Consider the following 22850-nt stretch of genomic DNA (forward strand, 5'->3'; position numbering starts at 1 on the left):
CAAGCTGTAGCCATCCATTACGCCAGTCGTGGGGCTGAAAAAGCGTATTATCTGAGAATGCACGACTGATCTTCCATGACCTTTTCTGCTTCCACGAGGATTACGTACGAGGTCGCATATTGCCATCAGCCAAGCCATGGTTTGTCGTGTTACTATGATCGACAACCGCGCGAGTGATCGGGTCCTTAAATCAATGCTTCTGCGTCCTTCTCAAGAGACCTATAAAGCAATGCCCAGATATCGAAACCTGTCTATCCATGTCTATCTGATCCAAGAGCCTGGTCTTGACTAACCTTGAACTTTCAGCAAAAATGGGCCCACCGTATGTCAAGCCCCTACCCTATCTTTATGATATGAAGCTAACATTCTAGCAGAGTGAGAGGAGCGCCGATGCCGTGGCAGGAACTGCAAAGTGTCGCACCTATTGCTCGTCAATGTGCTGTGGAGGTTTGTACATCGCATCATTTGGATTCATTGCGCTAACAGAGAAAGCAATTGTTATCTCTCTGGAAGAGACAGAAAGATAGAACTGATCCTGAGCCGCTCTGGGGTGACGAGGTATGATCACTTACAGCTCACGAAGGAAGGTTGCTGACCGGTCAGATCGAATATACCCTAATCAACCTTGACGCGAACACATCTCGAGCTACACTGCTCCTAAACCAAGAAGAGGTCCTCCGAAAAGGCACGGACGAGTGCGCCAATGCAGATGTGTGAGTATACGTCACATAATTAGAAAGATAAGGTTTCTGATTTGTCGTAGTGAACCCTGGAACGAAATCGCATTACAGCCGGAATGGGGTAGATATATGATCGAGGCGACCCCTCGAGAGCCATACGGAGGGGATATTGCGGACTTACTAAGGGTAGAAAGCAACATGAAGCAACGGTAGGCTATACCCTCTCTGCAACCCGACCGTTTGTTGATCTCGTTAGACGAAAGTTGATCCGGCAATGCCTATCGCGCGACCAGCATATCGTATCACTCTGTGTCTTCCCTGGCCTAGGAGTCAGAAACCAATTTACGATACCGGATGAATCTCTTGAAAACTCGACTGGCCAAATATACTGTCCCATTTCACGTTACATAATGATGGTCCAGAATTTAACTGCCCGGCGACAGCGGCGTGTTGAAAGCTATATCCCTGTCTATCGAGACGAGCAGACAGAAGCTCCATTTTATGACAAGGCTGGGTCATTCGAGTATCCAGCAGAACAGCATCCCCCAGGTGACGCAAAAGAGGGCCATATCCATCTGGATGGAATCGGTCTTGGGCTCGGGAGCTGCAGCATCCAGGTTACGTTCCAGGCTTTTAATGAGTTTGAAGCCCGATGGCTGCATGACCAGATGATTGCGATGGGGCCAGTCATGCTTGCGCTGACTGCTGCCACGCCCATCTACAAGGGGTATCTGGTAGACACTGATGTGCGCTGGGATCGCATCTCCGAATGCTTCGATGACCGCACGCCGGAAGAATTGGCTACAACAGTAGGTTTAAGCGTCCCGTAGTGCTTTTTTGGCCCGATAACTAATCCCATACAGCCGCCACGCTATTCCTGGAATCGCACATACGTCTCCCGAGGAAAGCCTGCAGATATAAACAGCAAGTCCTCGCTGACTCCTATGGACGAGACGGTTAAACAGCGCCTACTAGACGGAGGCATGGACGAACCGCTGGCGATGCACTTTGCCACAATCTTATCGCGGGATCCAATCATGCTCAACCGAGCCGATCTGGAGAATTTCGACCCCAATGGTACGGGCGTGTTTGATGTGTACTACAGCAGTGTGTGGCAACACGTCCGACTCAAGATCCCACTGAGCGATGACGGACCCGGCTGGCGGGTTGAATTCCGGCCGATGGAAGTGCAGCTAACCGACTTCGACAACGCTGCCTTCTCAATCTTTATGTATCTTCTCTCTCGAGCCATTACAGACCTTCACTTGAACTTCTATGTCCCGGTGGACAAGTTGGGGGAGTCGATGGAGCGCGCACAAAAGCGGAATGCCGCGGTCGAAGAGCGGATCTGGTTCCGTCGCAGTGGATGGTCATCGTCGGTGGAGCAGTGTGATCGACCACAGCGCCAGCGGAAGGGTTGTGTCAACTGCTGTGGAAAGTCCAGTGGCCATACCTCACCGTATGCTCTCCTTACCATGGATGAGATCATCAATGGCGAGGACCCCAAGGTGCCGTCCAGCTTTCCGGGGCTGGTGAACATTGTGCGGGCATATCTGCAGTACAAGAACACGTCCTTGATGGAGCAGAAGAAGATCATGCCGTACCTGGATGTGGTCAGCAAGCGAGCCAATGGAGAGCTTCCGACACCAGCCCAATGGATGCGTTCATTTGTAACTGGACACGAGGAGTACCGGCGGGATAGCTACGTGGGTGAGAAGATCCGTTATGACCTGATGCGGGAGATTGTACGGATGGAGGCGTGAATGAGTAGATATAATTTGCCTTCGATGTCTTTATTTCATGATGCATAGTTCAGTAAAATAACGATTGACGCTATATCTATGATGACACTAGATACAATGATTGAGAACTTCACCTAGGCTGCAGAACTATAATACTTCAGCAACACAGTACTATGATCGAACCAGCGATTGTGGCCTTCGGGCACACACCTGACCAATAACAATCAATGAGTGTCATGTCATGCAGCTCATACCTAGGTACACCCGCCCATTATTTCCGCCACCCCAACGGCTTTCGAGCTATCGCAAAATAAAACGGTACAAAAATGAAGGCGCCAACACGTGATGGTACTGAGGAAAGGAGTCGGAAAAAGAAAAAGGAAAAAGGAAAGAAAAGTAAGTAGCATACCCGGGATTCGATCCAGCGACCTCCAAAAAAGGAATGAGGTATGATAGCATGTCCTGGTTTCGATCCAGGGACCTCCGGGTTATGAGCCCGGCGCTCTTCCCCTGAGCTAACATGCTGCTGGTTGGAAACTTGAACCTAAGTTTGTATTCATAACAACACATCTTTTGGATATGCGTTATAAACACCAGTACTTGCCTCGATGGTGTCAATCCTTCCGAAGATAAATTTCGTCCAGCGTGTCAAAAACCTATTTAACATGAATGTTCCTACGCTTTTACTTCCAGCAAACCTCGCACTCTCGCAGAGACCCTGAGAGAGGATTTAGGGGGCCACTGGGTACCACTTAAAATCGCGCAAAAGGCCAACAGTGCCCCGAGCCACAAACATGGCAATCCGACTCAATGCTTGTTCAATTTAGACCGGCGCCAGACGGTCCACTTTAGGTAGAAGCGCCTGGAGATGCGATGATTGGGTGGAGGGAGAATTGTCTCGGATCCATGTCAGTTGGTGTCCAGTAGTTCAGCGGTAGTGCTGGCCAGGATTCACCGTTCATAGCCCTACCACCAGGCTAGGCGCATTGCCCCGTTCGGAAAGGGTCTTGGACGGGGTCCCTGCAGTTCAGTTCTTCCCCGCCACTGCCAGCCTGCCATCCTACCACTCTGTCTGATTGACTGCTCGTCCCCATGGCACGTCTTTCCAGAGATGGTTATGAGCCTGTTGCCCGTTCATCTCTCGATGGTGAAGAGATCGATCTCGAGGACTTCAAATCATCCACCTCTTACCCTCACCGTCGTGCCTTCCCGGTCCATTACTGCCTCTCGGCTTTGATCAGCGCAGCCAGAGGTGTGAGGAGACGGACAAGACACTGGCTTCCCATCGCCTGGAATCTGCGTCGACTTTTATCCACCATCGCTTGGATTCTTCTGGCCCTCATCAGTTTCACCTTCCTCTTTGTGCCATCCTATACCCATCTACCGCTACATTATGCCGCGCTTCGCAAGGTCGTACAAGAGTCAACGAAATCCGGCCGAGGGAACCTACGCAACTCGACCGTCTTCATTGCCGTCAGCCTCTATGACAAGAACGGGGCCCTGGCAGGCGGACAATGGGGCCAGGCACTCCTCGATCTGATCGACATGATCGGACCAGACAACGTCTTTCTCAGCATCTACGAGAACGATAGTGGCGTGGCCGGGGAGGGGGCTCTTCAGCAGCTGAGCGACCGTGTTCCCTGCAACAAGTCCATCGTGTACGAAGACCACTTCAACTTCACCGGCTTTCCCACCGTCACTCTCCCCGATGGATCAGAACACATCAGGCGCGTCGAATTCCTGGCCGAAGTGCGCAACCGGGCCCTACGCCCTCTAGATGAATACCCCGAGCTCCGTTTCGACCGACTCCTGTTTCTGAACGATGTCTACTTCCATCCACTGGACGCCCTGCAACTCCTCTTCTCAACCAACACGAAGAACGGTGTTTCGGACTACCGCGCGGTATGTGCAGTGGACTTTATCAATCCCTTCAAGTTCTACGATACCTTCGCCTCGCGCGATCTAGAAGGCTACAGCATGGGCATCCCCTTCTACCCATGGTTCACCACCGCCGGAAAAGCTCAAAGTCGACAAGATGTACTCGACGGGAAAGATGCCGTGAGAGTGCGCAGTTGCTGGGGAGGAATGGTCGCATTCGATGCCGGTTTCTTCCAGCATCCACCTCTACATCCACCTTCCATCACCTCCACTTACAAAACCAACAACCAAAAAGAATACATGAACCGCCCCTCCCCCGTCCGATTCCGTGCCGAAACCGATTTATTCTGGGAATCGTCTGAATGCTGTCTCATCCACGCCGATATCCAAACCCCACCCTCACTGTCCTCGTCTCCCGAAGAGGTTACAGACACAGGAATCTACATGAACCCATTCATCCGCGTCGCATACCACCCTCGATCTCTCAGCTGGCTCGGAGTGACTCGACGGTTCGAGAAACTTTATTCTTTGGTCCACAGGATCACGAGTCGCATTGCCGTTTTGCCTGTATATAATCCACGTCGGACGGAAGTCGCAGGCGAGGAAGTCCAAAATAAGATGTGGGTGGCTGATCAATCCAGTCCACGTGGTGGAAAATTCTCGACGGTAAAAAGAATTGCAAATGGGGATGGGTTCTGTGGAAGATGGGATATGCAGGTTCTCTCAAGGAGAGAGGAGAATGGGGAGGGGGGCTGGAAGTTTATTCCGGTACCGTCCGCTTAGCACATGCTCTCTCTCTCTCTGTTGGTGGGGGGGTTCTAGTTCTAGTGAGCGTTATAATGTCTTCTTATTGTATGATATCTTATCCTACTCTTTATTTGCGTCAAGTTGCAGACAGCAATGGCGAATCAGTCATTGGGTCTCTCTGGATAATATATATCGGCAGCTAGCCCTAACCCGAACCTAGAATGGAATGCAACCAAAAAGTATGGAGATAAACCCAAAATCACAACAAATATATAGAACAAGATTAAACAATAAACTAGACAGACATGTGAATCAAATTGATTATCCACTAATCCCAGACACCTCTTCAAACCACCCATGGAGCTGCGGCCGGTTGCGGGGGCGAGAGCTCCGGGTATAGAAACAAAACCCAACCCCAATAAAATATCGAGAAGGGGAAAAGAAGAACTAAAAAAAGAGTGGTAAAAAATAGAAAGCTGGAAGTGAATAAATCAATCCTTATCAGCAAAGCTACTCTTCCCTCTCAACCTCTCACCAAACCACCACAACACCCACGGAATCGGACACCCGACTGCCACCGCTACAAACCCTAACAGACTATTTCCCCACCCGTATCCCAAAACTTGATACATGATGGGACTGAACATAGGGAATCCGAATCCCGTTAAGCCTCGAAGGATGTATACGCCGCCATTGGCACTTGCTCCGTATACGCTGTATGCCTCGAGGAGGTATGCGTTTGTACATTGGAAGATTACTGTGGCGCCCATTAATGGCAATGCGATGCCGATGTCTGGGACGATCCAGTGGGTCTTGTACTGCGCGGACCAGCCGTAGATGAAGAGGCCGATGGGGACGAGGAGACTGGCGGGGATCATGAGCGGGAGGCGGAACTCGGGCTTGCCGATGCCGTTGTTGGTGGATTTGAGGTGCGAGTAGATCTTGTCGGAGATGAAGGCGCAGGTTTGCGCTCCTAGTAGGTAGCCAATGCAGGGGGCGATGTAGTGGAGGGAGCCGGTGCTGGTGCTGAGGTGGTATTGGGTTCTCCACAGGGTGGGGAAGGTGGAGAGTACGAGGTAGACGAGCCCGTAGAGGTAGCCGTAGTAGAGGGAGAGGGCTTGCACGATGGGTTGGGTGAAGAGAAGATATAGAGAGCGGAGGAGTGTGCGGCGGTAGAGGGTTATTATGGATCTGGTTTTGGTTTGGGGGGAGGAGGTGGAGGGGATGGGGATGTCCTTTTCGAACTGGGTGAGGAGGGTGAGGTCTTTGTACGCTGGGGTGGCTTGAAGGGTTTGTTTCTTGCGCTGGAGGAGGACCGGAGCGTAAGTTTCGCGCGAGAGGCAGAGACCTGTGAGGATGATGATGCCCCCGAAGATGGAGGTTGCATGGAACGCCCACCGCCAGGTTGAGTAATCTGTTATGTATCCGCCAGCGATGGGACCGAGACAGGAACCGAGGACTGGACCCATGTTGAGGAGTGCGAGGCCTAGGCCACGCTCTTCCTTAGGAAAGACGTCGCCGATGGTGCTGGCGCCGGTCTGACGCATATAAGTATGTGGTTTAGGACTGTGAGGTAGGGAGACGTACAGCTAGTGAGGCACTCGCGCCTAATCCGCTCAGTAAGCGGAATACTAGCAGCTGCGTGATGCTTTTTGAAAAGCCACATGCCAGATTGAAGGCCAGGAAGAAGAGATTCCCTGCAAATAGGATGGGTACGCGACCGAGCAGCTCGCTCAGAGGACCTAGCAGCAATGGGCCTAGGCAGTAGGTGAGCAGAAACAATGACACCGTCAGTGGGCCTTCAACCGTCGAGGTGACATGGAAATCCGCTTCGATGGCGTCTACAGCGGGAGCAATAATTGTAGATGTCAACGGCATGAGGAAAATCGGCAGGGTGACGGTCAGGAGGATAGTGTATTTTCGGTAGTTGGGCCATTGGTGCGGGTGTTCATGAGGATCGAAGTCGATGATGACGATCTGGTTGTTGGGGAGATCATTTTTCTCTTCGTGAATGGCCTGGCTGATTTTGTCGTCCATGCTGAGGGGATTCTGTCGATATCATTGTCATGTCAAGGGCATTTCTGCATGTGAAAAGCCCTTTTTATACCATGGAGCGTGGCCCTGCCCAGTTTATGCAGACACATTCCAGTGAGCCTCTTGCGTAAGCCATCCGCGACAGGAACAGGATCTACCGAGGCCCTTGCATGATCTACATGGAGATGAGGTGCCATGATGGACCCAGGTGATCTGAGACCTGCGTATCCCCTGCCGGGCCACATGTTGTGTCATTATCCCTAGAATGTGAAACCGGCTTGAGATTGGGGGTCGGAGATTATCTCTGCAGGATTCATTTCGCGGATGTGTGCGAAGATTTAGTCGACTTGACTATTGGAACCTATCGGGTTGCTCCCTGCCGACATATTGCAACAAGTAAGAGTGTTGCGAGAGTGATGAGGGGAAAGTTGAAGTTGAAGTGGAAGTTGAAGTTGAGATGGCGCGGTGGATGGATGGCCTGAGGAATTCATTCATTTAGCCTCCCTCGTTTTCTCGTCTTCTTGTCTTCTTGTTTCTCCCCTCCACATCCTCTCTTCTCTCTTCTCTCTTCTCTCTTCTCTTCCTTCTTTTCCTCCCTTCCCTTTGTCGACTCTCTTATCCTGGCTTCCCCGACTTATCTGCCTGTCCATGGGTGCCATTATAATCTGTCAAATAATTGATTTCCTTTGACCCCTTTCTTGAACACCCTGGCTAAGTCCGCTAACGTTCGGCACAAAATGCCGAAGCAAGACGACGCAGCAAGACCGACCAGGGCCAAAACAAGCCTCGCGTTGGGGGACCAAGCACCCACTATTGCTTATGCGAAATTGCTTCAACGCTAAACGACCTGTGCCCCATGAGCTTGGCCTGTTTGGTATTAGATTGGGCTTACACTTACAGTCCTCCCCAATCACACCCTCAGTCAGTCAGCTTTGCGGACAGACCTCTGCAAAGGGACAAGGATACAGGGTTCGAAGGACAAATATAAATAACCCCTGAGTGGACCCCGCGGTTCTGACATGCGATGCACCGTTCTCCCCTACATCTCATCGTTGTGGTATACAGAATGGCTGCTTTGAACACCCCCTCGAACCCGGCTGGAAATGGCCAGAAAATATCCCAAAAGAAAAGCCCCATTCAGGAGCCGCTACGGTATCGGACAAAGTCATTGTACCTCCTTGCCTTCTATGTCGCTATTCTGTTGATTCCCTGGGTGATGACTTGTGTCATGATGGTACGCCCCCTGGACGCCACTTCTTATACGCGCCAGGGCTTTGGCCTGCCAGCGTCTGTACTTCTGAACATTCTCGCCAGTCTGGATGTTATCACTGTCCTCGAAAAGATCCAGGCCGTTCTCGCTATTCCCATCGTCTCTGGGTTCCTGGCTCAGGCTGCCGTTGTCTATGCACAGCGACGCTCGCCTGATCAAAAGCTATCTCTGCAGCAGCTGATCGCTCTAGCCGACCGTCCCTGGGCCAACGTCATATCATGGTTTCGGTGCCTATCCTCCAACAATGGGACTGGGTCCTGGCTTGCCGTTTTCGGGGGCCTGTTCGTGTTGTTGGTGGCGGTTACCCCTGCTATTCAATCGCTTCTAGTCAAGTTTGAGGTCTTCACCATCGCCACCTGTGGGGAAATGCCTGTCTGGTCATGCAATCCGGCGAACATTGCTACGGTCGTGGGCCTTGACCCGGAACCGGCCGCTCTAGAATATTTCCCCCAGAGCCTTGCTGTCCAGCAGGTGGCTAAGAAAACGCAGTTGGTAAGCGAGCTGGATGTGCAGCCTTACCTGTGGCCGGAACATTGGACATCCATTTCCGATGCCGAGGCCATTGAAACGGGAACATTCCTCTGGTACGATGAGGCTTTTCCTTCGGAGAAGTATTTTGTCTCTGCGTTACAGAATGGGACCAACACCGGTGTTCTGCGTGAACATGCCCTTCGACTGAACTCAACATCTGCTTGTGTGACTGTACCAGCATCTGAATTTCCGCAGACATGCCCCGGTGACCGACCTTTTGTGACCAACCTGACTGCTCCTGACACTCTGGATATCCGAATCTGTGTGCCCGGGGTGTATGGACAAACTCCTTGGACCCTGAGTCGGGACCGGCAGGATATCTCGGAGGAAATGTGGATTGATGTCGTTCCACAACTCTGGGAGTACGATATCAATCAATACAACTTCACGTTGCGATGTACCACAAATTCCACCAGAGGGTATTTTGAGATCAGCAACTACCGGAATAATGATAACCCAGGACCACTCCTCGAGAAGTGGCCGAGCCAGGAAGAGCTGGAGAAAGATTTCAATGACTACTTGGGGGTAGGTGGAGATTTTGCCATTCCGTCCGTTATGTAAGAGGTTTCTCTATTCTATATGCCTGCAACCCTTCACGATGCTGCTGGATAGTAACTGATGAGTTGTGATAGTAATAATGATACTGATTCGAACCTGTTCATCTTGGGGCCTGCACCAGCTGATCCATTCAACATTGAGGAGCTATATGCTGCTGGGCCGCTGATGACCAGTGCGCTGGCTCTGTTTGGCAACCAGAGCTTTTTCAGCGTCGCCAGAAACGCCACCAACAGCAGCACCGCACGGTCTGCGCTATCTTCTATCTGCCTGTTTGATGCGATTCCATTTACCCGACTTGATTCAGAGGGATTTAGCACGGCCCTGGACACCTGCAGCGAGCTCCAGTGGATGCTAGACAACGAGGACAACGACGTCTTCTATCTGCAACTTATGTACACTGTGTATACATGGATCGCCTCCTTCAGCGAGAATCAGACGGCTACTACCGCCCTAAACATAGCAACCTACTTTGCCAACGAGGCTGTCTTAACTAATACGGCAGCGCAAGGCTATACGCACAACTCTCGCGAGATCTACTTTGACAGTGGCACGGTACTTATCAGACCAAGATGGACTCTGGCGGGTGTGATTACTGTTTCCATCCTTATTGGCCTTCAGGTTCTGGGCCTCTGTCTGATCATAGCCTACTGTTACTCGGTCCCCACCTGGACGGGCAGCTTTGATGCTTTTGCTATGCTCCGTATGGGCGCAGAACTGCAGCGTGTCCAGCATGTTCGCTTTGCTGGCATTAGAGACACAGATAAACGGGATCTGGCGGCTCTCACCCGTATTGATGGACTTGTGGGCGTTGTGGACAATCATGAACAGCGGGAACCAGAAGAAAGGCATGGTGCCAAGGAGAACCCACCCCTGGTCAATCAATTGGTCGGAGAATCCGCTTCTACAGAAATTGATTTCAACGAGTCTCAGACGGTTTACTCGGGGGTCTCCGTCGATGGTGACAAGAGCGGCGAGGATAGGGATGAAAGAGCAAAGGAAGAAGGGTTAGAGCCACCATTCCATCTGGCAGTGGGCGCGCCAGGCTTGATTACGAAGGACCTGGTGCCTGGGAGAAAAAGAAGGTGGAATAGGACGAAAGTTACGAAGACCGAGGATGGTCAAGTGTAACCACGTTGCTGCAAATATTCACAATCGATGATTATACCCACTTCAACCAGAAACCAATCATATCCACCCGCATCGATCAGCACTCTCCATCGATAATATGGAATCGCCCACCCTCCATGAAGTAGTCAACATACTCTACATCGTATGACGTCTAGATAAGATATAGCCCTGTGATATGACTTCAACGGAAAGCCCTATTGCCATACCTCCATTGGAAAGACACCCTCCCAGCCAAATCGACACAGACAGCATATAACCTTCCCAAACGCAAGCCAATCCTCCCTCGTCATACTGAGTGCTTCATATCTATCCCCCCCCCTTTTTTTTTTACACAACAATCACAACCATCCACAGTAGAAATAGATACTATATCTTCCCCAGGAAATTGAAGCACATTCACATGTTACCCCAAGACGGGTTATTCCAACGAGAGTCGAACAAGACCCTTGTTCTAACTCATATATATTCCACAGCCTTGTATCACAGAAGTCTCTGCATATGAAATCTTGTGCTTTATGTAATGTCTTGACCGCATTTTGGTATGGCGGGTTGGTGTTGCAGCCACAGGGTCTGTGCCTTCTTTCCTTGGCTTTTGGGAAGAATGGGAGGGGGTGTATCAGTGTTTGATATATGTTTGTATTTGTAGAGTCTTGATTAAGAACTTGGCTGCTAAGCTATCTGTACTCGTGGTATGTCATCTGCAGAATAATAGGGGTGGGGGCAAATTTTTTCGTAGTCAGTTAGGGTGCGCTTAAGCATAATCATGTCTGGCTATGATGCTCCTTTGGAAAGTATATTCATGCTAGAGTGGGTTGTTTTGCTCGTAACGAGTATGTAATGGGAGGATTATGTGGAATGGTCCTATCATTCTCGATGATATGATGATGGATAGATTTGAGAGGGCTGGAGAGTGGAAGGAGGCCTATTTATACTTCTTCAGGGAGATGGGGGAATTGCGGACAAGAACGAGTGAAGAATGTCGTGAATGGGATTTGCTATGCTACTATGCACCTGGGCAATCCGGGCTCAGGGAATGAATGAGTAGGGTGAAATGGCTATCTAGACAGGGATTCGGATTAACTGCAAGGATCATGAAAACCAATGGAAAAACAATGGGAAAACATAGCACAACATATTAGTAGGGAATAAAGAATGTTTCTTCGCATAATCACTCATTATCTACTAAATTACAGCTCTAGTGATAATGCCAACGGACTAACGCTTCTATCAACCAACCGCGTCTGAAACAGCAAAGCAGGATAGACCAAGATAACCTGACCCTCCTGTATATCATCAATAGTCATAACAGGCCACAAGCTGGCAGGGTATCGTCGATATGCGAACAGGCAAGGCTGCAGCTCCATCCCCTCAAACTGGTCATCAATTCGGACAGGGCCAGCTCTTGCGGTTGGAACTGAGCGAACAAGACACGGGAATAACAGACACGAATAGCAAGGAAATATCAATGAGGGTTGACAAAATGACGACAATGACAAAGGAGAAGAGCCAAAAGAAAGCAGCCTGAAGGTCAGGCGAAAGTCAGGCGGAACACAAGATGTAGATGATGAAAAAAAGGAGCATCACACTGGCAATGTTGACCGCTGGATGGCCAACGGGTGCGTATCCCTATCGTTCAGGGCCCGGTTTATGTTCATCCTCGGTGGCTTCTTTGCCACTTTCCTCGTTCTCCGCATCTAGAAACGTTTCTCTCTTCTCTTCCTCCGTCTCCTCCTCATCCTGGTCGTCAGGGACTGGAGACTTCCCTTTGACCATGATTACCTCCTCTTCCTGTCCCCCTTCATCCTTCTCGGTCTCTGCCTCTTCACTGGCGTCTGCACTGGGCTCGGCATCGGCGGTCTCTGCATCTTCGGTCGACTCAGCCTGCTCCGCTTGCGCTGCTGCTGCTTCTGCCTCCTCCTTCTCCATCTCAGCAGCTCGAGCCTGTTGTCTCTCCCAGACCTCCCTGCGAATGCGGTCATCCTTGGTCCGGCGGAGCCGTTCGGCTTCTTCCACGCCGCCACTCTTCTTCAGCTTGCCCTCCTCGACGAAAGCCCCGAGCTCCTTCTGGAAGAGCCCGACCCGGCGAGTCTCCAGCTCCTTCTGACGTGCTTTCTCGGCCCGCTCAATTGCCTCCAATCGAGACTCATGGTTGGGCTGCAAAGCGCGCACCTCACCGAGAACGCTGTCTTTAGCTTTCATAGGGTCAACGGCCGGATCAATCACTACGTTGCGCGAGGTGTGACGCAGCGCGGGAGCACCGGTGTTGTTCTGCATCGCCTGCTGCTTTGTGGCTTGCTCGACCAGGGCAAAGGTCTGGGCAGCTTTCTCCAGATCATCCTGGAGATCGGCTGCGAGATCTTCTTGCATAGTAAGCTGGTCACGCTCCTCGCAAACCTGCTGAAGTTCTTTCTCCCAAATCTTCGTCCAAATGGGTTTCTCTCGCTTGAGGAAGTCCTGCATCTTCTTGATCTCCTTGGTAACGGCACTGATATCCTTGCTCACGGTCTCCAGCTGCCGGGGCAGGGGTCGAACACCGCGGCTTACCACGTCTTTGCGGAGGTCCTCAACCAGATCCTGGAGGTCATCGACGCGCGCCACAAGACGTTCGGATTCCTCAGCAAGCTCCTTCTTCCCGGAATTGACGCGCACACGGCCCGCATCGCCTTCAATCGACGGGACGGCGACATCTGCCGCCGCAGTCTTCAGTCCGCCCGCCTTGGTGCGGATCGCGCTCATCGAGCTTGCAATATCCGCGGAGAAATTCGAATACGTCTGCCGTAGTACTGCCAGGTCACGCCGCAAGCTCTGGAGCTCTGCGATCTGACTTTGGCTTCCCGCGATCGGAGCCTTCGGGCTTTCCCCGGTCTTGGAGGCAGCCGTGACGGGCGCAGGGGGCGCAGCAGCCAGACGGGCCATCTCTTTCGCTGCTTCGAGTTGACGTTCTGAGACACGCTGCATCATACTTTCCTGGCCTTCGAGAGCACCTTTGACCCCTTCGATCATGCGACGGACTCCACCAAATTCATCGTCGAAATGCCTCTTGACCTCATCGAGGATATCAACATTGAGCACCAATACAGCTCGATCTTTAACGTCATTCAAATCCTCCAATTCATGCCGAACCCCGGATACCGGGTCTTGGATGTAAATTTCCGGCAGATCAACCCCGTTGTTGTGTGTGTTCCAGGCGAATTTTTCAATAAAAGCCAGTTGAAGTCGTCCGATAGTTAGACCAGCACAGCCTTCTGGAAGAACGTACTTCTTGATCTTGCTCCTGTATTGCAGAAACAGGGTGAGCTCCTTGCCCGGAGACTGTTGCTCAGGGGAATACTGAGACGATCGCGGAGGGGTTGAAGTAACGGCAGTAGGCTGTTGCCGTTCAGACTTTGGCGTTCCTGGGGGGTTAGCTGCAGTAGGCGCAGTATCCTTTATGGGCTCAAATGCCTCTGCAAGAGATGGTTCTTCGGAAGGACGAGGAAGATCAGGGGGCCGTCCAATGGCGGAAGTGTCTGCCTGTCCACTTTCGGGGCGTTCGACGGGCTTGTCCTTCGCAGCAGCGGGACCCTCTGCTGGTAGCTCTGCAGGTGATTCAACGCGGGATTTCGGGCGCTCCTCTTCGATACTGGGAACGTTTGAGGGCGCCTGCGGAGCGACCTTAACGTCTTGTAGCCTGTTTGTCGACCGCTGTCGCCCATGGACAGACCCACGTAGACGCACAGCATTCAGGGACTCACGAACATCGCGCCCTCGATTAGGAATCGGAGAATTCTGAGTCGGAAGGACAGGAACCCCGCTGGAAGAAGCACCTAGATGCTTCTGAATCTGATAGGCGGAAAACCTTCGAGATGCCCGACGTTCAAGTTCCCCGCTTCTCTGCAAAGCACCGAGAGCATCATCCTGTTTTGGGGCGGGCGGAGGGGGCGGTGTGGGATAGGGAGGCGCATTGGTCAAAGACGCGGAGCCTTTGGGAGCCGACCCGGTCTCTGGTTGAGATGATTGGGACAGGATGCTTTGTGCCTCGCGCCTCGACGCCTCTCGTTCGGAAAAGCTCGCGCCCCGCGCATCCGCCGGTGTCGTCGAAGAGGGCCGGGCCACTGCCGGATCCTCCATAGAGCCATTGCTGCCAAACCGACGAGTCGATCGCTTCGGCGAGTTTACCGTGGAAGCAGTCTCCTCGTACGCTTGGTTTAATGCCGCCTGCGCCGAGGTTGCACTACTTGCACTTGTATGCCGACCGGGCAATGGTCTGCTTTCCTCCTTCTGTTGCCGTGAACGCAGTCGAGCTTGCTTCTTCTTAAGACCATGAAGAAGGTTGATGATAATATCGCGCACTCGTGGAAGGTAACGTTCGAGACTTTGAGGGGACGCATCTTGGCTAAGGGTATCTTCGAGGATCGTACGAAGGAGATCCGGTACGGGGCCAAGATCTGAGGTGTCAACTCCGATGGCATTGAAGGCGCGACAGGCCAGGTTGAACTCATAGCCTAACCGGACATAGACGTCCGACACTTCATTCTCCGATGCTTGCCGGCGCGACCATTGTGTTAGTGTTTCTAGCAGTTGTTTGGTAGCGACCAAGAGATGGGTGACACTCTTCTCAATCTGGTTGATCTGTTTCTCGGGCTGTGGATCAGATGCACCACGAGGTCAGCCGGAAGATTTGTGGAGTTGAGAGGGCTGGGGAACCATGACTGCATGCCAGCCAAAATGAAGGAGGAAGACTTACGACGATACCCTTTGAAGATTGAGATCTTGTCGAGCTCGAGGAGCTGCGTGGGGCGGAGGTCATGGCGGATTCAACGCTGCTCCCTGAACCGGACGGGAAATGCTGGGCTGAGGGACTTCGCTGGGCGCGGGAAATGCTGGAGCCGGACTGCATATGTGCCAACTGAGGATCCGGGGGAGATTACTCTGTCCGACAGTAGAAGAAGGACCTAGACACGGGGGTCTATCAAGAGCGATAAGAAGACGCAGGGTGCAAGGATGACACAGGGTTGGGACTTGAGTATTGTTTTAGAGGTATGTGTAAGGGAGAAGGAGAAGCGACGGCGGGATGGATGGAAATGGACAAAACCGATAAAGGGAAACGAGGGCGATCAAACAGGAGTAAGAAGGAGAAGGGAAAAAAACAAAGAAGGCAGGCAGGTAGGCAGGTAGGAAGGGAAGGATCCGCACGAAAAGAGGTAGCGAGAGACAGCGGGAGATATAGCCAAGGAACCAGCCTCTTCCGGTGGAGGAGGAAGTAGGTAGTAGGTAGTGGTGGTGGTGATGATACACACAGTTTGGACTGTTGGACTGTTGGACTGCCACTAGGGATCTGATAGACGCCTATTTGGGCACAAGTCCCTTCGCTCGCTTTCTTCGGCCTAGCCTGTTTCAGCCTGAGGCATCCAAGTCTTTTTTCCTACATAAGTACTATGATTATGAAGTAGAACGCCAGGTCACCTGCTCCACCAGCCTCCCGGATTTTCGTTTCGCGGATCCACCTCAACAGCGCCCCGATTCACCACAACGTATAGATAGGTAGTTAAACTCGAGATATCTCGTATCTCAATTCTCAGCCCCATCCCGCCCATCTGGCATCCAGTGGATATGCTCCTGCAACAGGGAGTACTGCCGCTGCTCGGAGAAGAACCCGATCAGATGGCCACTTCTCCAATGTGCGGACACGCTCATGATGACGCCGATTCATCGGTCGCCCATGTCAGACTGCAGAACCACTTCGGTTTAGAGTTTCCAGGCCGGAGGGTCACTTCCTATCAATCTTCCGGGAATCCTATCCTGTGTCACTCTATGATGGGTACTAGGGTTCTGCAGTCTACCGAAGGCCCGCCCCCCTTGGACCAGGTTCAACCCAGATATACAATATCTCGTGGTCAAGGGTCTCTCTCAACCGATTGTCGATTGTCTCAACGCGCGACTCAAATGTTTCGTGGTGTCTCTTTCTCGTCTCATATCTTTTCTTGGCCCCTCTTACGTAACAACATCGCCTCATATGGGTTCGATTCAATCAATTCAATCACAATAACCAGTCCGACCCATCAGCATTAGGCATGGCCGCTGGCCGCCCGGGCTGACACTCAATGGACTAAACCAAACAATGCTTAGCATGGCCCGGTTGACTGCCCCGTCCGCTCGCCTTAGTTCTTACTGTATGCGCCTAGCCCCGTAGTAATGTGATATCTATAGCATCAATTGGGTAGCGCGCTGAAGCGTCGATGAAAGGCTCTTAGCGCAAGCTGGTTTGCTGGGTTGTTGTGGTTTGCTTTGCCAGGTTTCCACTGCCCATCGAATCGTTGAGGAACATAAGGAGGCTTGCAGGAACAGTTCCGTCTGCTGCCTGATTATAACTAGCTAGCAAGCCCTTATTTACAAAGGTCGCCTTTTTATCTCCCTAACAGCCGCAGTAGAACGGCGCAGTTCCCAATGGGCTGGATGAGGCGCTGTATTGCTTTTCGGGGAGGGCCCGGCTGAAGGAGACACGGTTGTGACGAGGCACTCGATCTATAGCCCTTAAATCTAGCCTAGCGCAGCGGGGAGTGCTTGAAGAGCAATTTCCCTGGAGAACATCCATTCTTGGTGATTGCCATATGTGTTGGCAGGACAGCAGCCCTTGCTCGCGCAAAGCTGGGTTTCGTTGCACTTACCGATCGCTCTCGGAGGCCGGACGTACCCTGTGGCCTTTCTTGTTGCGGGAACAGCAAAGAGATTATACAGAGAGGATTGAGTGGACGGGGGCTCTGGAAGAGAGCTTCCATGCAGCAAGGGATCATTCCAGACCTGGATAAATCATAGATACAGAGTAAGCTAGCCTAGTATGCATGGATTTCACCATACCGCGGTGGTGGGCCTGTCCAGAGTGGGTTCTGACAGGCCGCAAGGGCAGAGTCCATTGAGATTGGCAACCCGACTGATGGAAGCAGAGGCAAGTGGAGTGAGGCGACATGGTGCATCTCAGTAGCGAGGTGGAACACGCACACACGCACACACTAGATAGGTAGATAGATACACAGAGCTGCAACCCGATTCATGGAGCTGGAGGGAGGGAATGAGAAAGACCAATTATTGTAATTTAGATTACGGAGAACCAGCAGAGAACCAGCAGCCGCCAGGAGCCCTCCAATTACACGGCCTGGATGGAAGAATTTCACCAGCTCATCAGCAGATCGACATGGAAGCTGAGAAGTTGAAACGGAGCAGAAGAAACTAACTAATTACTAAAGAGACATCATAAAGGCGAGCACATTCCCATGGCCATTGGGTTCCCCACTTGCTTGCCCACCGCCAACCAAGACGGAGAGGAGACCCTTGGAAATCCATGGGATTTGCCCACCTAAACTGCCCTCTGACAAGCTAAACCCATCAGCCAGACCCATCACTAACCGCCCACTGACCTACTCCGTACGTACATACCGAACCTTGCCTGTGGTTCTGTGGTTGTTACTTGTTACAGGCCTTGTCTGGTTCTCTGGCTCTCTGGCAGGCGGTCTCCTCATCCAGCCAACCTAACGATCATTCGATCTACTCATACTACTACTACTACTACTACTACTACTACTACTACTACTCCTCCTCCTCCGGCCGGGCAACCTAACCCAACTGGAACGTCCTTCGACTTTCCTTTTTGGCCTGGATATTTGGACCTATTGTTACTTTCTTTCTCTCCCCCTCCTCCCTCCTCCGTCTTTCCCTTCCTTCTTGCTTCCTCTTCCTCTTCCTCATCCTCATTCTCTTCCTCCTTCACCTTCACCTTCTCGCTTCTCCACTTCCCGTCTTTCCTCCCGGATCCGCGTGTCCCCTCTTTTCTCCCCTTTCCCCGTTTTCCCATTCCGTGGAAAATCGTTTGGAGGCGGTCCCGTGACTTGTCGGGGCTCTTGCTCTCCCAGTACCACAGCTTCTCTTTTTCCCCTTCCACCCCGCCATTCTTCCTTCCTCCAACCCTCCTTCCCACTCCATCACCGTCCTTCCCGGCCCTGTTAGCGCAGGCGGTGTGATTTGGCTTCGTGCCTTCCCTCCGTCCTTTTTACGGCTTTGCGTCGTGCGACGACGTAGAGCTTCGTTTGGTGACGATCCAGCCAGATGGCTTCTACCGTCAATTCGATGCCGGCTGCCAACAATGCGTCTGGCAATGCCGCAAATGCGCAAAATCCCGGAGCTCGACCTTCTTTGAGATCCAGTGCCAATCCTAAAGCGTCGGAGGGGGGCCGGCGCCAGTCCGGCAGCCCTCTCGAGGGCGGGCAGAGGTACGTTGCGTTGTCTATCTGTTATGCTCCATTCCTCGCAGCCCATCCCACCCATTTGCTCCCATTGTCATTGCTTCACCGCTTATCCCCTCACGAGAGCATAGTCGTGTGTTCTCTTGCCGTGCTCTCGCTTTCCTCTTTCCAATGCCTTCGCTCTAGCTGTGTGTTCCTCGTCTGTCGCTCGTTCTGGGTCATTGTTCCTCAGCTTCCCAGTTCTCCAACTCAGTACCCCATGATCAGGCTCCTTGCCCATGATAGGGCTGCAGCCGTCTATTCATAGCTTTCGTATAAGGAGACATTGCCTTGTGTTGCGCATTGACTAATTTGGCTCTTTACATGACAGGCGCAGTAATTCCCAGAAGGCTTGGTCTCACGGCACAAACCCAATCACTCAACGGGTCTCATACGCACAGCAGAACGGCAACATGTCCCACAAACAATCTGCCTCTCCTCGGGCTACGTCCAAGGAGTCAAACACTCCCGACAACCACGCACACGACCGCCTTGTTTTCCTGCTTACGAGTTTTATTGTACGCTTGATGCTCCACACTGCATATGTTGGCGTGAAAGGCTCACGTCATCTAGGGTTTAAACGCTACCATTACGACCAGAAACGGGGAGAAATTCACGGGAATCTTTTCTTCCTCGTCGCTCGAACCTAGTGACTCCTCATTCGTACTTAAAATGGTGCAACGACCACCTAAGTCGGATCAGAACAAAGCAAACGGAGCGAGCGAGGCTTCGAGCCCATTCATGGGGTCGGCCCCGGACCATAGCATGTCCTTTGACGTCAAGGATGTGGTCGACATATCGGTCCCGAACGTCACCACTGCCGACGTTACGGCCAAAAGCTCGAATGGTAGGCGGTCTTGACCTAGGAAAGCGTGGAAGACATCTTCGGGTGCTAACATACGCTCCAGGGACTCCTGTAGGGTTCAGAACGGATACTGACATTTCCGGAAATCTTGCGATTCGTGAAAGAACTTTGAAGCGATGGGAACCAGCGGCGGACACGGATGTCGACCTATCACTCGAAACGACAAACAACCAGACTGGATGGGACCAGTTCGAGGCGAATGCCAGACTCTTCGGTGCTACTAGCAGTTACGATGAGAACATATACACCACTCGAATTGATCGATCTGATCCCACCTACAAGCAGAAAGAAGCCGACGCTGCTCGCATTGCCCGTGAGATCGAAGGCACTACGGCGGATAATGCACATGTCCGAGAGGAGAGAGGATTGGTATCTATGGATGATGTTGATGAGGAGGCCAAATACAGCGGTGTCCGCCGCGATGAGAAGGACTTCCCCCCGCTTGTGTCGGGCCAGCCGAACAAGTACACCCCACCGGCGCGTCGACAAAATGCCGCTCAATCCGCCGCCATGGCCACGGGCGCCACTGCAAGCGCTATCAAACAAGCTCCGGCTGCGCCCAAAGAGGCTGCCGCCGCAGGACCGCCGAAGGAGAACGGACAGGTCCAGGCTCAAACCGCACCCACCAGTGTTGCTACAAGCTCTAGTGCTGATGCGGAGCAGAAACCTGCATTGTCCAAGACCCCTACTGGCGCCACAGGATCGGCTCCTGGAAATGCCACCTCAAACGTGGAGGCTGAGGTGCTGGATTCCTTCCGTCAGTTCGCACACAGTGAGAAGGCGAAATTACAAGAACGCCGTCGCAACCAGGCCACGTATGATCGAACGATCAAGTTGAATGAATTGATGAGGTTCTCGAAGAGCTTCAAGCTGGCAACGCCCGTGCCTAAGGATCTAGTGCCAATTTTAGCCAAAGATCCGCACAAGCAAGAGGAGATTATTCAAAGAGCCCAGCAACATGCCGAGGAGAAAATAGTGCCCAAGGCTTCGGCGAGCACTGAACAGAAGCCCGCTGCTCGTGTATCTGGAGCTTCTCGCCAGGAAAGCGGAACCGTGCTGCCTGCCACGCAGTCTGACCGCTCGAATTATCCTCGGGGTCGTCAAATGTTTCCCCCAACCGGTCCGCATGCAGGGCCTGGTGGGCGACTTCCACAGCAGGCTGTGCACCAGGGTCGTCAAGCTACCGGTATGCTCGGTCATCGTTTAGCAGATAACATTCAGCAGCGGAAGGGAGCTGCCGTTGGGGCTGTTCCGGCTCCATTGCCTATCCATGATGTTCGCATTCCCCCGGCCGGCCCAGCTGGGGACCAGCCTGCTGTTACCAGCCCGAATAAGTCACAAACACCAACCTCGGCCTTGTCGACCAAGTTTAATGTGAGAGCTCTGGAGTTCAAGCCGAACCCCGCCGCAAGCACTTTCACTCCCGGTGCTTCATCCACCTCGTCGCCATTCACTAGAGGACGCTCTGTCTCGCGGGCCACCAGCCCCTCGTTGTTCTTCGGTGCGAAAAAGCCAAGACCGATCTCTGAAAGACCTTCTCTCAACAACCAATTTAACCCAATCAAACGCATGAAGAAAGAAGGCACGGAGCAGGGTGACAAGGGATACACCTTCAATGGAGGCATTCCTCCTGCTTATAAGACCCCCCCTACGTGGGATGTGTCTGCTGGGAACGAGGAGAAGGATTATTTGCAAATGTTCAAATCCCCCGCCTCTGTGCCAGCGATTTCCCCTCAGAGCCGCTCTGCGTCGAATCCACAACTCCCCCATCCGCCACAGATGCCATTTCAATTCCCTCAGACGACTCCGGGAATCCCTCCCACTACTGGCCCACCGCATGGGCCTCATCTGCACCCTCAGCAGCATCATAGTTCCGGCCCACCGCACTTCGACGATCCCCACCGTATGCAGATGTCTGCCTCGACCTCGCAGATGTTCCCATCCCCGAGATTGCAGCATGGCTACCCATCCCCTATGGCACCACATGCGCAGCTGGCGTTTGGACAGGGCATGCCACAGTTCTTCGTTAACCAGGGTGCCCCACAGCCTGCACACATGAGACATTATCCAGGCGGCCCACAATTCGTGAACCCACAAACGGCCATGGGTGCTCCCATGATGGTTCAGCAGCCGTCTAGCGGACCTTACATGGGTGTTCCTCAGGGCGTAGCCCCTTATACGCCCCAGATGCAGATGTATTCCCCCAATCCTAGCCACGCTTATCCTCAGCATGTGCCTCCGCCCCAGCCTCATAGTGGCTACCCGAGTCCCAGTCGAGGTGCACCTATGATGATGCACCAGAACTCTCAGCCAGGTCAGCCCCCGCAACCCGTCATGTTCATGTCACCTGGGCAGCATGGGCAGCCCGTGTATCCTGCTCAACAGCCGGCACACAGTATGTTACAACCCATTTGGAAGACGTTAATGGCATCACGTTGCTGACTTTAACAGTGCCTCCCGTCCGCGGAAACTATCCTCAGCAACAACCGCACTTCCAGTCAAGTCCCCATCAAGTGCACCATTACCCACCTCACCAGCATCGGACACCTAGCAGTGGTTATAACCAGATGCCCCAGATCCCCCCTCAAATGGCTGCTCAACCTGCAGCTGCTGGCGCATCTGGTCCTCAACCGCAAGAGGCTGCAGATGAAGTGAAATGAATTATTCTCACCTGAGCAGCGTGAGACGCCATATCGCTGGCTAAGCGACATGACCGATATCGCCATTCCAACTCATTGGGCTTTTAGGCTCCACTTGGACGTGAACCAAAGTTCACCGTTGGTGACTTATTTCTCTCGCATCGTCCAATATCTCGCTATGTTTACCAAAGCTATCTGTACTTTGTACGTTTGCGCTGTGCTTCGTGTACCGGACACCTAGTGTTTCCGGTGGGCGAATTGCGACTTACTGCTGGTGAGCTTCTCCCGGACAGCTCGGGGGATCCTGCATAAAATCGTCTGCTAACCAACCTGGGTGAAGTGCCAGCTTCTTGTGAAGTATCGCAGTCTGATCCGGAGTGTATATGAATAAAGCCATGGGGCTATAAGTTGAGAGGTGACTCTAGGGATTGGTGCGTCGACAAATAGTTCGGCATCCGATGGCCTTCTGGCCATCATGTGCAGACCTATACTATACGGCTTCTTGGGAGTGATCTACGAGAAT

The 22850-nt window shown here is 52.5% G+C and overlaps 7 protein-coding genes and 1 non-coding gene across 8 annotated transcripts; 5 read left to right on the plus strand and 3 right to left on the minus strand.

Annotated features, from left to right (window-relative positions):
- Positions 1-311: 311 nt before the first annotated feature.
- On the plus strand, positions 312-2443 carry BO94DRAFT_625613 (glutamate--cysteine ligase; the record flags this gene model as incomplete). The annotated part of the gene is made up of 7 exons (XM_025617299.1): positions 312-322; positions 375-447; positions 493-558; positions 604-713; positions 764-889; positions 937-1489; positions 1544-2443. 7 exons carry the CDS (start codon positions 312-314, stop codon positions 2441-2443), a joined length of 1839 nt encoding a protein of 612 aa, XP_025466032.1.
- Positions 2444-2875: 432 nt separating this feature from the next.
- Positions 2876-2947, minus strand: BO94DRAFT_t195. Its single transcript has one exon. It is a non-coding gene; the product is annotated as a tRNA-Met (tRNA).
- Positions 2948-3334: 387 nt separating this feature from the next.
- Positions 3335-5313, plus strand: BO94DRAFT_536721 (glycosyltransferase family 69 protein). Its single transcript, XM_025612087.1, has one exon. It carries the CDS (start codon positions 3515-3517, stop codon positions 5081-5083), a length of 1569 nt encoding a protein of 522 aa, XP_025466033.1. The 5' UTR covers positions 3335-3514; the 3' UTR covers positions 5084-5313.
- Positions 5314-5538: 225 nt separating this feature from the next.
- Positions 5539-7501, minus strand: BO94DRAFT_519970 (MFS transporter; the record flags this gene model as incomplete). The annotated part of the gene is made up of 2 exons (XM_025610090.1): positions 6635-7501; positions 5539-6585 (listed from the first exon to the last, which is right to left on the minus strand). The coding sequence occupies exons 1-2, from the start codon at positions 7082-7084 to the stop codon at positions 5539-5541; spliced, it is 1497 nt and encodes a 498-aa protein (XP_025466034.1). The 5' UTR covers positions 7085-7501.
- Positions 7502-7634: 133 nt separating this feature from the next.
- BO94DRAFT_495556 (uncharacterized protein) lies at positions 7635-10739 on the plus strand. The gene is made up of 2 exons (XM_025609267.1): positions 7635-9439; positions 9515-10739. The coding sequence occupies exons 1-2, from the start codon at positions 8106-8108 to the stop codon at positions 10566-10568; spliced, it is 2388 nt and encodes a 795-aa protein (XP_025466035.1). The 5' UTR covers positions 7635-8105; the 3' UTR covers positions 10569-10739.
- Positions 10740-12143: 1404 nt separating this feature from the next.
- Positions 12144-15555, minus strand: BO94DRAFT_123128 (formin-mediated actin nucleation enhancer). The gene is made up of 2 exons (XM_025605586.1): positions 15295-15555; positions 12144-15191 (listed from the first exon to the last, which is right to left on the minus strand). The coding sequence occupies exons 1-2, from the start codon at positions 15445-15447 to the stop codon at positions 12195-12197; spliced, it is 3150 nt and encodes a 1049-aa protein (XP_025466036.1). The 5' UTR covers positions 15448-15555; the 3' UTR covers positions 12144-12194.
- Positions 15556-16028: 473 nt separating this feature from the next.
- On the plus strand, positions 16029-16843 carry BO94DRAFT_123138 (uncharacterized protein). The gene has a single exon (XM_025605587.1). The coding sequence runs from the start codon at positions 16161-16163 to the stop codon at positions 16617-16619; it is 459 nt and encodes a 152-aa protein (XP_025466037.1). The 5' UTR covers positions 16029-16160; the 3' UTR covers positions 16620-16843.
- A 1804-nt stretch (positions 16844-18647) lies between these two features.
- BO94DRAFT_469681 (putative PAB1 binding protein (Pbp1)) lies at positions 18648-22348 on the plus strand (the record flags this gene model as incomplete). The annotated part of the gene is made up of 5 exons (XM_025608298.1): positions 18648-18811; positions 19155-19341; positions 19397-19670; positions 19732-22083; positions 22140-22348. The coding sequence occupies 5 exons, from the start codon at positions 18648-18650 to the stop codon at positions 22346-22348; spliced, it is 3186 nt and encodes a 1061-aa protein (XP_025466038.1).
- Between the last annotated feature and the right edge of the window lie 502 nt (positions 22349-22850).

This window comes from Aspergillus sclerotioniger (genome assembly GCF_003184525.1).
Source record: "Aspergillus sclerotioniger CBS 115572 chromosome Unknown BO94scaffold_19, whole genome shotgun sequence".
In the NCBI taxonomy this organism is placed as follows: domain Eukaryota; kingdom Fungi; phylum Ascomycota; class Eurotiomycetes; order Eurotiales; family Aspergillaceae; genus Aspergillus; species Aspergillus sclerotioniger.

Bases quoted from the DNA above. Each gene is read 5' to 3' on its own strand.
- BO94DRAFT_536721 (XM_025612087.1), top strand. From the start codon at position 3,515: ATGGCACGTCTTTCCAGAGATGGTTATGAGCCTGTTGCCCGTTCATCT.
- BO94DRAFT_495556 (XM_025609267.1), top strand. From the start codon at position 8,106: ATGCACCGTTCTCCCCTACATCTCATCGTTGTGGTATACAGAATGGCT. The intron at 9,440-9,514 runs GTAAGAGGTTTC...GAGTTGTGATAG, and splicing joins TTTGCCATTCCGTCCGTTAT to TAATAATGATACTGATTCGA.
- BO94DRAFT_123128 (XM_025605586.1), bottom strand. From the start codon at position 15,447: ATGCAGTCCGGCTCCAGCATTTCCCGCGCCCAGCGAAGTCCCTCAGCC. The intron at 15,192-15,294 runs GTAAGTCTTCCT...TCTGATCCACAG, and splicing joins AATCTTCAAAGGGTATCGTC to CCCGAGAAACAGATCAACCA.
- BO94DRAFT_123138 (XM_025605587.1), top strand. From the start codon at position 16,161: ATGCTCCTGCAACAGGGAGTACTGCCGCTGCTCGGAGAAGAACCCGAT.